Here is a 15,725-nt window from a genome sequence, read left to right as displayed (position 1 = left end):
GGGGCTGGATTCTCCGAACCAAAATCTCGATCGGCGCGGGGGCAGAGAATAGGTGTTGATGCCAAAATTCCACGCAACGCCACTCCCGCCATTCTCCGGTCTCTGCGGCACCGGTAGGGGGTCATTGACAGAGGCTCTCGCGGCGATTCTCCAATGAAAACCGGCCGAGTGCCCGACAGCGTGGTTCTAACCACATTTTGCCTGTCGGGAACATCCAGTGGCAGCTGCTGACTTTGTCCACAGCCGCCCTGGTGGCGGGCGGGGGAGGGATCCTTCGCTGGGGGGGGGGGGGGCATCATGGATGGCCAGGCGATTGGGAGGCACAGATCCGCAGGCGCATGCAATCTCAGGGGGACCTACTTCTTTCATCAGGATCCACAGTGCGAGTCCGCCATGTCGCACAGGGCCGCTGCCGCCGTGCGATGTGCAGACTCCCATCTGGCAGTGCAGGGCCCCGTATCTGCAGCCAGAGCTGCGAGAAGCACTCCGGGACCCCGCCGGAAAGTAGAGTGAAACGCCCGCGTTTCAACGCGGGCTTGGGACATAGCCCCATTATTGGACAATCCCGCCCATGGTGTGTCTGGGTCCTGTGCCTGCATATTCGCACCACCTGCTGGGTGGATGCTGGAACTTCAACAGTTATACATATATTATTATTTACATTCAGATGATAATACAGATGGCAATCTACTTATCATCACAGTGCTCTCTCCAAATATTCCTGATACTGTTTCCAGTTTTACTGATTCAGTATCATTACACTTTTATTTAAATGCTCGCTCTAATTTTCTCATCATTGACATAAAAACTTATTGTCACAAGTAGGCTTACATTAACACTGCAATGAAGTTACTGTGAAAATCCCCTAGTTGCCAAATTCCGGTGGCTGTTCGGGTACACAGAGGGAGAATTCAGAATGTCCAATTCACCAAACAGCGTGTCCTTCGGGACTTGTGGGAGGAAGCCGGAGCACTCGGAGAAAACCCACGCAGACACGTGGAGAACATGCAGACTCCGCACAGACAATGACACAGGCCGGGAATTGAACCTGGGACCCTGGTGCTGTGCTACAGTGCCGCCCTATATGAATTACTGTGTGATTGATTGGCCTATTTGGAATGCTGGAGCCATTCTTTTTCCATATGTAAACCTTAACAAATTGTTTTGAACACTGTTTGAACACTGGTGTATTTTTGGTCATGGATATCATAGCAGACATTGTAGTTAAACCGGTTCCTGTTCAGGAGTCACTGGACACTTGTCAAGAAAAGGAACTGTGACTTATCATCTTTCCTTTCTCAGTCTTTGCATTACACTCCAGAGGCACAGAAGCTCTCTGTGGTGCTCCAAAGATCCAACCTGGCTAAATGGCACACCCAAATTTGTGAATGTCTTTATTTTAATCTCTCAAATAAGACTGGAACATGTTTTATATAATAAGCATGATGCCTCTGTTGACTGATGTGATTAATTTGCAGGACCAAACCTCAGCATCGACATTAGGACGACAAATGAAGGAAATGATTTTTGATCTTGCTGACGCACACTTGTTCTTCAATGACTTGAAGGTAATGAATATTGATTGGCGACTAATATTAGAATGTTAAAAGGTTTATGTTCGACTTCGGGTGGCGGCCATGGAGCAGGAGATCGCGCATTTGGTAGCTCTCGCTCGTGACGTACCTTTTGGACCTTTTCTCCCCACTTTTTTGGAATTTTATTGGAAAAATCGGTGGCAGGCGAGACAATGAGGAGGAATCCCCCACCAGTTTATGGAGGCGTGGACCAGAAGTGGTCTTATAAGAAGAAATAGCCGAGCAAAGAAGACACGTGCAGAACCTACAGCACAGGAAAACATGGCGGAGGTGCCGGATCCTGGCTTGGCGGCCCAGTGGTCAACGGTACAGTTGGTGAAATTCAACCAGGAGAGTTTTGCCAAACAAAAGAAGGAAGGTTTAGACCCGATCCAGGCATCGATCGGTCGGGTGGAACAGGGGCTAGCCCACGGACTGGCAATTCAGAAGATGGAGAAGGTGGCCGAGCACGAGGATCAGTTAACCGCGCTGGAGGCGGAGGTGGGGCTGATGAGTGACCACCAGAAAAGGCTGCAGGAGAAGGTGGAGGACCTGGAGAACAGGTACCGTAGATTGAACTTGAGGATTGTCGGCCTCCCGGAGGGCAGCGAGGGATCGGACGCAAGGGCATATGTGGCGAGTATGCTTGAAAACCTGCTGGGTGATGGGCCGTTTGCTCGCCTCTTGGAAGTGGACAGAGCACATAGAATGCTTGCGAGGAAGCCGTGTTTGAATGAGCTGCCGAGGGCGATGGTGGTGCGAATGCACCGGTTCCTGGATAAGGAACAGATTTTGCGGTGGGCCAAGCAGACACGGAGCTGCAAGTGGGAGAACAGCGTGCTGCGCATCTACCAGGACCTGGGTGCGGACATGGCCAAAAGAAAAGCGGGATTTAATAGAGTAAAATCGGCCCTCTTCAAGAAGGGGGTTAAGTTTGGAATGCTACATCCAGCTCATTTGTGGGTCACCCATGAGGGTCAGGAGCATTATTTTGGATCGCCGGACGAGACGATGGAATTTGTTAAAGATAAAAGGCTGGCAGGTGACTGAAGACACTGAACTTTGGGAGCGGGTAATGCTGTATGGACTCTGTAAAAGTTACTTTTGTCTTGAACTGTACATGGAGTGTTTTCTGTATCAATTTTTGGGCCGTTGCTCAGTTCTGTAAGTCAACTTGATTATTGTGGGGGAATGGTGGGTGGATTCTTTTTCTTCGGTATGTTTGATGGGAACTGTGCTGTTTTGAATATGTATGTTCGAGTGGTGGGGGAGTGAGAGCAATAGTGGGCCGGATGTCTGGCGCCATGGGCGGGGGCTACCAGGCTAGCTCGGCAGGCTAGCTCACGGAAGCACAGTGGAGGGCGAGCAGGTGATAGGTTTGTTGAGGGGGGTTGGAATTGTTTTGCTGTTAATGGGGGGGGGGGGGGAATTGCTCTGCTGACAGGTGAGGGATTGTTGTTGGGAGACAAATGGGAGGTCGAGGGCGGTGGGTGCCCGAGGGCGGGCCTGTGGAGGCACAGGACGCGAGATGGAGGCTGGTATAAGAAGGGTGATGGCTGATCGTCCGCGGGGTGGGGGCGGAATGCCTCCCAACCAGGCTGATCACATGGAACGTTAGAGGGCTGAATGGGCCGAGTATGGGCGCATGTTCGCACATTTGAGGGGATTGAAGGCGGACGTGGCAATGCTACAGGGGACATACCTGAGGGCAATAGATCATACCAGATTGAGGAAGGTGTGGGTCGGGCAAGTATTTCACTCGGGGTTGAATACTAAGACTAGGGGAGGGGTCATGATCCTGATCAATAATCGGATGTCGTTTGAGACAGGGAATATAGTTGCGGATGCGGGGGGTCGGTATATCATGATGCGGGAAGCTAGAGGGGATGCCAGTGATGTTCGTGAATATTTACGCACCAAGCTGGGACGATGTGGAGTATATGAAACGGGTGTTAGGGAAGATCCCGGGGCTTGACTCGCATAAGCTGATCATTTGGGGGGGGGGACTTTGGTACGGTCATTGATCCAAGGTTGGACCGGTCGAGTTCAAGGACAGGCAGGGTGCCAGCCGTGGCGAAGGAACTAAAGGGGTTCATGGAGCAGATGGGGGGATAGACCCATAGAGGTTCGACAGCCAAGAGCGAAGAAGTTTTCTTTCTTTTCCCATGCCCACAAAGTATACTCCCGGGTCGATTTTTAGATCTTGAACAGGACTTTACTGGTGGGGGTGGTTGATACTGAGTATTCGGCGATTGCAGTGTCAGACCATGCCCCATATTGGGTGGATCTGCGGGTGAGCAAGGAGGGTGGTCAGCGCCTGCAATGGAGATTGGACGTAGGACTGTTAGCGGACAAGGGGATGTGCGGGTGTGTGAGGGAGTCCTCCAGAACTATCTGGAAATAAATGACACGGGGGAAGTCTCAGCAGCAACAGTTTGGGAAGCGCTGAAGGCAGTGGTTAGAGGGAAGCTAATATCGATATGGGCCCATAGGGAGAAGGTGGAGTGAGCAGAAATAGATAGGTTGTGATCATGATGCCCTCAGAGGGAAGGGAGATGGAGGTAATGGTCGCGATGGATGCAGAAAAGGTCTTCGACCAGATGGAGTGGAACTATTTGTGGGAGGTGTCAGGGCGGTTTGGGAAGGGCTTCATTGATTGGGTTTGGCTGTTGTGCCAGGCACCGGTGGCGAGGATACGAACAAATTGGCTGATATCGGTCTATTTTAAACTTCACCGAGGGACAAGGCAAGGATGTCCCCTCTCCCCGCTGCTGTTTGCTTTCACCATAGAGTCACTGGTGATGGCACTAAGAGCAGTCAAAGGACTGGGAGGGGTTGGGAGGGGTGGGGGGGGTAGAACACAGTGTCTCGCTATACGCTGATGACCTGCTCCTGTATATCTCCAACCCGTTAGGGGGAATGGGGGAGATTGTGCGGATATTCGGGGAATTTGGCCGGTTTTCAGGTACAAATTGAATATGGTTAAAAGTGAGATGTTTGCGATCCAGGCAAGGGGGTAGGAGAGTAGACTGGGAGAGCTGCTGTTCAGAGTGGTGGGAGGGAACTTCTGCTATTTGGGAATCCAGGTGGCATGGGAATGGGAGCTGGTTACATAAACTAAATTTGACCAGGCTAGTGGAACAAATGAAGGAGGACTTTCGAAGGTGGGACATGCTCCCACTGTCACTGGCAGGGAGAGTACAGACCGTCCATGAAAATGAAAGTCCTCCCGAGATTTCTGTTTGTTTTCCAATGCCTCCCCATCTTTATCCCAAAGGCTTTTTTAAAACGGGTAAATAAGGTGATTTCTGGCTTTGTTTGGGCGAGTAAAACCTCGCGAGTGAAGAGAGTGCTGCTGGAGCATTGTCAGGGGGAGGGGAGGTTGGCAGTGCCGAACTTTAGCAACTATTACTGGCCGGGGGTGGTGTGATGTGGGAGCAAGTGGAGGTAGCATCGTGTCAGGACACAAGTCTGGGGGCATTGATAACGGCACTTCTGCCATTCTCGCCGGCCTAATAGTCTACAAACCCAGTGGTAGTAGCAGCCCCGAGAGTCTGGAGGAAGCATATGCGAGTGGAGGGGGTATCGGTCTGGGCTCCAATTTGTAACAATCATCGGTTTGTTCCGGGGAGGCTAGATGGGGGGTTTCGGAGATTGCAAAGAGCAGGGATCGAGAGGATAGGAGATTTATTCATAGATGGGAGCTTCCCCTGTTTGGAGGATTTAGAGGAGAAATTTGAATTGCTGGGAGGGAATGGGTTTAGATATCTGCAGACACGGGATTTTTTTGCGAAGGTAGGTTTCGACCTTTCCGTTCCGCCACGGGGGTTACAGGACAGGGTAGTTTCTAGAACAGGGGGTGGAGAGGGGGAGGTCCCGGATATCTATAAAGAACTCATGGAGTCGGAGGTAACTCAGATAGAGGAGCTAAAGTGCAAATGAGAAAAAGAGCTAGTGGGAGAGATAGAGGCCGGGCTTTGAGCAGAGTCAACTCATCCTCATCATGTGCCAGGCTCAGCCTGAAACAATTTAAGGTCGTTCACCGGGCACACATGGTGGTGGCCTGGATGAGCAAGTTTTTTTGGGATACAGGACAGGTGTGCGAGGTGTGCAGGAGGGCCAGCAAACCATGTCCATATGTTCTGGGCATGTCCGAAGCTTAGGGGATTCTGGCAGGGATTTGAAGAGGTCATAGCCACGGTGCTTAAAACAAGGGTGGTGCCGAGGCCAGAGCTGGCGATTTTTGGAGTGTCGGAAGATCCGGAAGTCCAGGGGGCGAGAGAGGCTGACGCCTTGGCCTTTGCCTCCTTAGTAGCCCGGAGACGGATATTGTTAGCGTGGAGGGACTCGAAGCCCCCGAACTCCGAGATCTGGTTAGTGACATGGCCGGGTTTCTCAGACTTGAGAAAATTAAGTTCGCCTTGAGAGGGTCAGTGCTGGGGTTCATCTGGAGGTGGCAGCCGTTTGTCGACTTCTTCAGGGAAAACTAAATGTCAGCAGAGGCAATAAGTAAATGTGGGGGGGGGGGGGGTGGAGTTAGGTTATTTTCTGTTTAGGGTAGGTGGGATTTGTTCGGGATGGAGATGGTTTATGCACTATGTTTATATTTGTATTTGTACTGTTTACTGTTATGTTATGGGCCTGGGTTGAGAGAACTCCAAAGTGTATCATGGAGTTCACCTGACCCACAAACTTTTAATAGATTGTGATCATGGGGAGCACACGGGCCTACTTGACAGGTGTAGTGCAACAGAGAGTTAAAGTACTTTTAAATTAAAACAATGTTTATTTATGAAACCAGTTGGCACTTTATAAACCCACAGTAAACATCTTAACAACTATCAACACCAGTAAATCCCCCAAAGAATACAATACTCTATAAGTAACTCTTACTCTTTCCTTGCAACATCCATAAAACAAAAAACAACATTTTTAACAGAAAGACATCAGGTTTAACTTCTCTACAGAAACAGGTATTATTTTTCAATCACCAAAGGATCTGGAGACAGTCTTTAGATTACAGAGAGAGACTAATACACCTTCTTGCTGTGACTGCAGCTATCCAGCTCTCAAAACGAAACTAAAACACACCCTGTAGCAGACAGCCCAAAGCAAAAGTAAAAGCAGACAGACCAGTTCCAGCCACACTCTGACATCACTGCAGTAATAAACGAAAATGAAAATCGCTTATTGTCACGAGTAGGCTTCAATGAAGTTACTGTGAAAAGCCCGATAAACACCCATTTCTTAAAGGTACACCCAGTACAGCTATTTTATAAACACCCATTTCTTAAAGGTACTCTCACACGACACCTCCCCCCAAGAAACAAAATAAACCATCCACTTCAAGAAGGTTTCATTTTTCACCTTTTTCACTTTCCTTTAAGAAATATTGACAGTGAATATACGTTTCTTTTTTTAACAAAACAAAACACGCAAACATTAATCATAACATAGTCCATTTTAGTTCTTCTTCCTCCAACTGAACTCCTTCTTGATTGACAGTCTCTTTGAACAAGAAGGTCTCTGTACGATCCATCCATTTCTCTTCGCCTCGGCATTTCTCTTTAAAGTCAGATACTTTCGTTCAATCTGATCACAGAGTCCCTTGTAATTCTCCAACAAGAGTATTGGTCATCACAGCTTTCAGGCAGTCAAATGCCTGTTGAAACTCCGCTGTCCGCTGAAATTTTTGACGTTTCTTCAGCAAGTCCATCAGTGGAGCAACCACGCTGCTAAAGTTCAGCACAAACGTTCTGTAGAATCCACTCATGCCAAGAAATCGCATTATTTTCCTTCGTGTCAAGGGTATTGGAAACTCCCCAGTCACTTTTGTTTTCACATCCCGTGGGACCATTGGACCCTGTCTGATTGTATGACCAAGGAAAGTGACTTGGGCTTTTCCAAATTCACCTTTGGCTAGATTTACCACCAAACCCGCCTCCTGAAGTTGATCAAATAACTCCATCAGATGTTTTAAATGTTCTTTCCATGTCTGGCTGAAAATTACCAGATCGTCAATGTATACCACACAATTGGGTAATCCAGAAACAACTTTGTTAGTTAACAGTTGTAATACAGCTGGGGCGTTTTTCATGCCAAATGGCATAACCTTGAGTTGGTATACACCATCTGGAGTCACGAAAGCTGAAATCTCCTTCGCCCTTTCGGATAAAGGTTCTTGCCAGGAACCTTTAAGTAAATCCAGTTTGGAAATAAAAGCTGATTGTCCCACTTTCTCAATGCAATCCTCCAAATGTGGGATAGGATAAGAGTCCATTCTTGTAACTGCATTAACCTTTCTATAATCCACACATAACCTTTGGGTACCATCTGGTTTTGGTACCATCACTTTGGGTGAGCTCCATTGGCTGCAACCCACTTCAATTATGCCATTTGTAAGCATACTTTCAATCTTTTTGTTAGCCTGTGTCAATTTTAAAGGGTTAAGTCTATATGGATGCTGTTTTAATTGGAACAGCATTTCCCACATCTACATCATATATAGCCATTTTAGTACTTCCCAACTGATCTCCACAAACTTGCCCATGTGATATCAATAACTCTTTCAGGTCAGTTTGTTTTTCCCCTGGAAGGTAATTCAACAATTTATCTCAATTTTTAAGAACATCCTCATTTTCCAATTTGAGGTATGTCACACTCACAGTCATCTGGATTTGGTTTGTCACTTTGAGTTAGAATCATTAAAACATCCTCCGTTTGCTCTCCTTCATTTTCAATGTACCATTTAAGCATATTCACATGACACACTCGGTGAGTTTTCCTTCTATCCAGCGTTCGTACTACATAATTTACCTCACTTAATTTCCTTTCAATCTGATAAGGTCCACAAAACCTTGCTTTTAAAGGTTCATCTACCACTGGTAACAATACTAAAATTTTACCTCCCCTGGCAAAACTATGAACATTGGATTTCTTGTCCACCACCCTTTTCATCACATTTTGTACAACTTGTAAATGTTGTCCAGCCAATTCACCTGCTCAATTGAATCATTCCCTAAAATTTGACACATAATCCAATAATGTAAGTTCCAATTTCTCACTCACCAATTTTTCCTTAATCAATTTAAGTGGTCCTTTTACCTCTTCAGTTTTTCAGCGGTAGCAGCGAGAGCAGTAACCAGGGGTCTGTTGGGTTGGTAAGTTTCCTGCTTTAAAAACTTACCTTTCAGGAGAAGCGGCCTTCAGTTTTTCAGCGATGGCGGCGAGAGCAGTAGCAAGAGGTCTGTCAGGAAGATAAGTTTCTCGCTTTAAAAACTTACTTTTCAGGAGAAGCGGCCTTCAGTTTTTCAGCGGTGGTGGCGGGAGCAGTAACCAGGGGTCTGTCGGGAAGGTAAGTTTCCTGCTTTAAAAACTTACCTGACAGGAGAAGCGGCCTTTGTTTTTTAACTGACTTTTTTTTTCGGAGTTGTTGTTTTTGTTTCAGAGCAGCAGGAAACCAGAAGTCGGCCGTGGGGATTTCTGTGAAGGTGTGTAGTACCTGTATATAAGTTGGGTGGTTGCTAAATCCGAGACACTACACTTGTCGAGTCCCTCACCCTTCCACCTCCTCTAACCTCAGGGGTTGAGTGAATATCAGGTAAGCTCTTCCTTTCTTTTTCTTGTTTTATCTAGAGGGGATGGCAGGGAAGGCAGTGCAATGTTCCTCCTGTAGAATGTTTGAGGTGAGGGACGCCGTCAGTGTCCCTGCTGATTTCACCTGTGGGAAGTGCACCCATCACCAGCTCCTCAGAAAACTGTTAGGGAAGTGGAGCTGGAGTTGGATGAACTTCGGATCATTCGGGAGGTAGAGGTGGACATAGATAGAAGCTACAGGGATGTAGTTACTCCGAAGAATGAAGATAGATGGGTGACGGTGAGAGGAGCTGGGAGGAAGCAGTCAGTACAGGGATCCTCTGTGGTCATTCCCCTTAGTAACAAGTATAGTGCTTTGGATACTGGTGGGGGGGAACGACTTACCAGGGGTAAGCCATGGGGTACAGGTCTCTGGTACAGAGTCTGTCCCTGTTGCTAAGAAGGGAAGTGGGGAGAGGAGTACAGCATTAGTCATTGGAGACTCCATAGTTAGGGGGATAGATAGGAGATTCTGTGGGAATGAGAGAGACTGTTGGTGTGTTGCCTCCCAGGTGCCAGGGTCCGTGATGTCTCGGATCGTGTTTTCGGGATCCTTAAGGGGGAGGGGGAGAAGCCCCAAGTCATGGTCCACATAGGCACCAACGACATAGGTATGAAAAGGGATAAGGATGCAAGGCAGGAATTCAGGGAACTAGGGTGGAAACTTAGAGCTAGAACAAACAGAGTTATTATCTCTGGGTTGTTACCCGTGCCACGTGCTAGCGAGACGAATAGAGAGAGAGAGAGCAGTTGAACACGTGGCCATAGGGATGGTGCAGGAGGGAGGGTTTCAGATACCTGGATAATTGGGGCTCATTCTGGGGTAGGTGGGTCCTCTACAAACAGGATGGTCTACACCTGGACCAGAGGGATACCAATATCCTGGGGGGAAATTTGCGAATGCTCTTCGGGAGGGTTTAAACTAATTCAGCAGGGGGTTGGGAACCTGAATTGTAGCTCCAGTATACAAGAGGTTGAGAGTAGTGAGGTCATGAGTAAGGTTTCAAGGTTGCAGGAATGTACCGGAAGGCAGGAAGGTGGTTTAAAGTGTGTCTACTTCAACGCCAGGAGCATCCAGAATAAGGTGGGTGAGCTTGCAGCATGGGTTGGTAACTGGGACTTTGACGTTGTGGCCATTTCGGAGACATGGCTAAAGCAGGGACTGGAATGGTTATTGCAGGTTCCGGGGTTTAGATATTTCAGTAATCTCAGGGAAGGTGGTAAAAGAGGGGGACGGGTGGCATTGTTAGTCGAGGACAGTATTACGGTGGCAGAAAGGACGTTTGATGAGGACTCGTCTACTGAGGTAGTATGGGCTGAGGTTAGAAACAGGAAAGGAAAGGTCACCCTGTTGGGAGTTTTCTATAGGCCTCCGAAAAGTTCCAGAGATGTAGAGGAAAGGATTGCAAAGATGATTCTGGATAGGAGCGGAAGTAACAGAGTAGTTGTTATGGGGGACTTTAACTTTCCAAATATTGACTGGAAACGCTATAGATCGAGTACTTTAGATGGGTCCGTTTTTGTCCAATGTGTGCAGGAGGGTTTCCTGACACAGTATGTAGATAGGCCAACAAGAGGCGCGGCCACATTGGTTTTGGTACTGGGTAATGAACCAGGACAGGTGCTAGATTTGGAGGTATGTGAGCACTTTGGTGATAGTGACTAAAATTCAGTTACGTTTACTTTAGCGATGGAAAGGGATAGGTATATACCGCAGGGCACGAGTTATAGCTGGGGGAAAGGCAATTATGATACGATGAGGCAAGACCTAGGATGCATAAGATGGGGAAGGAAGCTGCAGGGGATGGGCACAATTGAAATGTGGAGCTCGTTCAAGGAACAGCTAACAGTCCTTGATAAGTATGTACCTGTCAGGCATGGAGGAAGTGGTTGAGCGAGGGAACCGTGGTTTACTAAAGTCGTTGAATCACTTGTCAAGAGGAAGAAGGAGGCTTATGTAAAGATGAGACATCAAGGTTCAGTTAGGGCGCTCGAGAGTTACAAGTTAGCTAGGAAGGACCTAAAGAGAGAGCTAAGAAGAGCCAGGAGGGGACATGAGAAGTCTTTGGCAGGTAGGATCAAGTATAGCCCTAAAGCTTTCTATAGGTATGTCAGGAATAAAATGATGACTAGGGTAAGAGTAGGGCCAGTCAAGGACAGCAGTGGGAGGTTGTGCGTAGAGTCTGAGGAGGTGGGAAGAGGTGCTAAATAAATATTTTTTGTCAGTATTCACGCAGCAAAAAGACAATGTTGTCGAGGAGAGTACTGAGATACAGGCTACTAGACTAGAAGGGCTTGAGATTCATAAGGAGGAAGTGTTAGCAATTCTGGAAAGTGTAAAAATAGATAAGTCCCCTGGGCCAGATGGGATTGATCCTAGGATTCTCTGGGAAGCTAGGGAGGAGATTGCTGAGCCTTTGGCTTTGATCTTTATGTCGTCATTGTCTGCAGGAATAGTGCCAGAAGTCTGGAGGATAGCAAATGTCCCCTTGTTCAGGAAGGGGAGTAGAGACAAGACCAGCGAGCCTTATTTCTGTTGTGGGCAAGTCTTGGAAAGGTTTATAAGAGATAGGATTTATAATCATCTAGAAAGGAATAATTTGATTAGGGAGAGTGAACACGGTTTTGTGAAGGGTAGGTCGTGCCTCACAAACCTTATTGAGTTCTTTGAGAAGGTGACCAAACAGGTGGACGAGGGTAAAGCAGTTGATGTGGTGCATATGGATTTCAGTAAAGCGTTTGATAAGGTTCCCCACGGTAGGCTATTGCAGAAAATACGGAGGCATGGGATTCAGAGTGATTTAGCAGTTTGGATCAGAAATTGGCTCACTGTAAGAAGACAGAGGGTGGTGGTTAATGGGAAATGTTCAGCCTGGAGTTCAGTTACTAGTGGTGTACCACAAGGATCTGTTTTGGGGCCACTGCTGTTTGTCATTTTTATAAATGATCTGGAGGAGGGCGTAGAAGGATGGGTGAGTAAATTTGCAGATGACACTGAAGTCGGTGGAATTGTGGACAGTGCGGAAGGATATTGCAGGTTACAGAGGGACATAGATAAGCTGCAGAGCTTGGCTGAGAGGTGGCAAATGGAGTTTAATGCAGAAAAATGTGAGGAGATTCATTTTGGAAGGAGTACCATGAAGACAGAGTACTGGGCTAATGGTAAGATTCTTGGTAGTGTGGATGAGCAGAGAGATCTCGGTATCCATGTACATAGATCCCTGAAAGTTGCCACCCAGTTTCATAGGGTTGTTAAGAAGGCATCGGGTGTGTTAGCTTTTATTGGTAGAGGGATTGCGTTTCGGAGCCATGAGGTCATGTTGCAGCTGTACAAAACTCTGGAGCGGCCGCATTTGGAGTATTGCGTGCAGTTCTGGTCGCCGCATTATGGGAAGGATGTGGAAGCATTGGAAAGGGTGCAGAGGAGATTTACCAGGATGTTGCCTGGTATGGACGGAAGATCTTATGAGGAAAGGCTGAGGGACTTGAGGCTGTTTTCGTTAGAGAGAAGAAGGTTAAGAGGTGACTTAACTGAGGCATACAAGATGATCAGAGGATTAGATAGGGTGGACAGTGAGAGCTTGAGTTTTCCTTACTCCCAAATGACCTCCCACTGGTACCTCATGTGCTACTCGCAACACCTTCTTTCTATACCCTACCGGCAATACCACTTGATGAACTTCTGCACACTTTTCATCCACCTACATATGTAAAGGTCTTCATTTTATCATCAAAACATCACTTTTACGGTAATAACACTCTGGTATACACTCAGATTCCTCTTCCGTGTATGCTTTCTAATGCATCTGTTTTATTTCTACATCTTTCTGTTGTAACTCCTGAACTAAAACTATCCGCCTCATCCTCCACGTGTTCTTGTTTTTTTTCAACCCTCTGATCAAAAATCGTTTCGTATAATTGCACTTCAACTTTATCTTCACTCTTTGATTTCTCCTCTTGTCTTAACCTGTGACTTTTTGACCTGGTTACTACACAATCCGCAAAAATCCTAGGATACCCGTCCTTCAACACTTCAGTTTTCGGATTTTCCACTGGCTTATCAACCACAGTAGGCATCAATCCCACCTGCGATCCAGCTATATCATTATCCAAGGCAAACTGTATTCCTGGACAAGATAGTTTCTCTATTACTCCTACAACCACTTCACCACTCTTCACTAGACTTTCCAACCTTACTGGAGACAATGGAACACTACTCTTCTCACCTGAATTCCACATATTACCACTTTTTCTGGCAGTATTCTTCCCAAACTACATAACTCCTCATCTCTTACCACAACGGGCTGGTTTAGCTCACAAGGCTAAATCGCTGGCTTTTAAAGCAGACCAAGCAGGCCAGCAGCACGGTTCGATTCCCGTACCAGCCTCCCCGGACAGGTGCCGGAAAGTGGCGACTAGGGGCTTTTCACAGTAACTTCATTGAAGCCTACTCGTGACAATAAGCGATTTTCATTTCATTTAAAGATTGACTAGCTCCTGTATCTCTTAAAATTGTGACTTCTTTACCTTCTCCTCCTGATACACATGAGTAAACTTTACCCACACAAATAAATTATTTAAAGAGATCTGGCACCTTCTTATCAATCACCTCTTGATCAGGCTGTACAATCTTTTGCACCTCCTTCGCTTCACTTGGGCTTTCCTTTACCACTTTAACAAACCCAACTGTCTTATCCCGTTTTACCATCAGCCTTCCCAGTGCTTTTCTTCCACCACCAACACTGTGACTTTATATGGCCTAGTTTCTTACAGTGAAAACATTTGAAACTTTTTATGTCTCTTTCACCCTCCTGGATTTCTTTTTTAATCTTAGGTACACCCACCTTATTATCTCCCATCAGATCACCTTTACCACTTGAGTATTTCTCATGTCCCCAGTTTCTGTCCCTCACAGGCTGAAACTGATGTCGGAAACCAAGCTTTGATTTATGAACTAATTCATAATCATCTGCCATTTCTGCTTCTAACCTCGCAGTTGTAACCCTCTGTTCTTCCACATGAGTTCTCACTACATCAGGAATTGAAGTTTTAAACTCCTCCAAACATATAATTTCTCTGAGAGCTTCATACATTTGCTCTATTTTCGAAGTCCTTATCCACCTATCAAAATTACTCTGTTTGATCCTTTCAAATTCCATGTAGGTTTGACCAGGTTATTTCCTTAAATTTCTAAACCTCTGTCTGTAGGCTTCAGGCACTAGTTCATATGCACCCAAGGTGGATTTTTTTCACCTCGTCATACGTCCCAGATACCTCCTCCGGTAGTGATGCAAACACTTCACTAGCCCTACCTACAAGCTTTGTTTGAATCAGTAATCCCCACATGTCCGGTGGCCATTTCATTTGTTTAGCCACCTTCTCAAATGAAATGAAAAAGGCTTCTACCTGCTTCTCATCAAACCCTGGCAATGCTTGGACAAATTTAAATAGATCCCCACCAAGCCTTCGACTATGATGCTCTTTCTCACTATCTTCATCCTGTACGTTTCCCTTTACGTCCACCAATTTTCACTGACTGTCATATTTCATGGCCATTTTCTGAAGTTCAAACTCTCTCTTTTTCCCTTTCCTCTCTCTCTCTTTTTCCCTATCCTCTCTCTTTTTTCCCTTTCCTCTCTCTCTTTTACTTTTTCCCTGATCTGCACCTCCCTTTCTCTTTACTTTTGTCTGCTATTCTTTATTTGTTTCTTTCTTCTCCTTTTCTTTTTCCCTGATCTGTTTCTCCCTTTCTCTTTCTTTTTCTCTCATTGCGTATTCAAGCTGCTTTAATTCTTTTTAATGTTCAAGTTGCTTCATCTGTAACTGGATCTTTGCAATTTCCAGTGAGCCAGACTGTATCTCAGGCAATTTTAAATGCTCAGCTACCACAGTAAGTACCTGTTCTTTTCTTATTCTGTCAGATAATGTTAACTGCAATATTTTTGCCAAATCTAAAAGCCTGTTTTTAGTCTCTGTTCGTAAGGTAGTGTGTGTGACCATCTCCACCCCAAACAACTTCAGTGCCTCTGGAAGAGCCATTGTCCACAACACACTCCCCACTTAAACTAGAATACCACACCTGAAAAGCAACCACAATATGCTCACCCCTCACTGTCTTTAAGATCACAAAGTCAACTCAATAGATAGACTTTTATCCCGGACGAGCCCCAATTTGTTACGGGCCAGGGTTTAGAGGACCCCAAAGTGTATAATGGTTGTCACCTGACCCACAGCATTTAATAGATTGTGGTTATGGGGAGCACACGGGCCTACTCTGCGGGTGTGATGCAACAGAGATCTACAGTACTTTTAAATTAAAACAATGTTTATTTATGAAACCAGTTAACACTTTATAAGCCCACAGTAAACATCTTAACAACTATCAACACCAGTAAATCCCCCAAAGAATACAGTACTCTATAAAGAATTCTTAATCTTTCCTTGCAACATCCAGGAGACAAAAAAAGCCTTTTCACAGAAATATATCAGGTTTAACTTCTCTACAGAAACAGGTAT

At 46.2% G+C, this 15,725-nt stretch overlaps 1 protein-coding gene across 1 annotated transcript in view; it reads left to right on the top strand.

Annotated features, from left to right (window-relative positions):
* LOC119975744 (eyes absent homolog 3-like) overlaps positions 1 to 15,725 on the top strand; it is a 170,251-nt gene that overhangs the window by 108,542 nt on the left and 45,984 nt on the right. Inside the window, exon 13 of the mRNA XM_038815946.1 lies at positions 1,479 to 1,568. Within this exon, the coding sequence (XP_038671874.1) occupies positions 1,479 to 1,568 (90 nt within the window). The remainder of the gene's footprint in view (positions 1 to 1,478; positions 1,569 to 15,725) is intronic.

The sequence above is a fragment of the Scyliorhinus canicula genome, chromosome 1 (genome assembly GCF_902713615.1).
Source record: "Scyliorhinus canicula chromosome 1, sScyCan1.1, whole genome shotgun sequence".
NCBI classification, from domain to species: Eukaryota; Metazoa; Chordata; class Chondrichthyes; order Carcharhiniformes; family Scyliorhinidae; genus Scyliorhinus; species Scyliorhinus canicula.
Note: the sequence above shows the minus strand (reverse complement) of the source record. Positions and strands in the feature narration are given on the sequence as shown.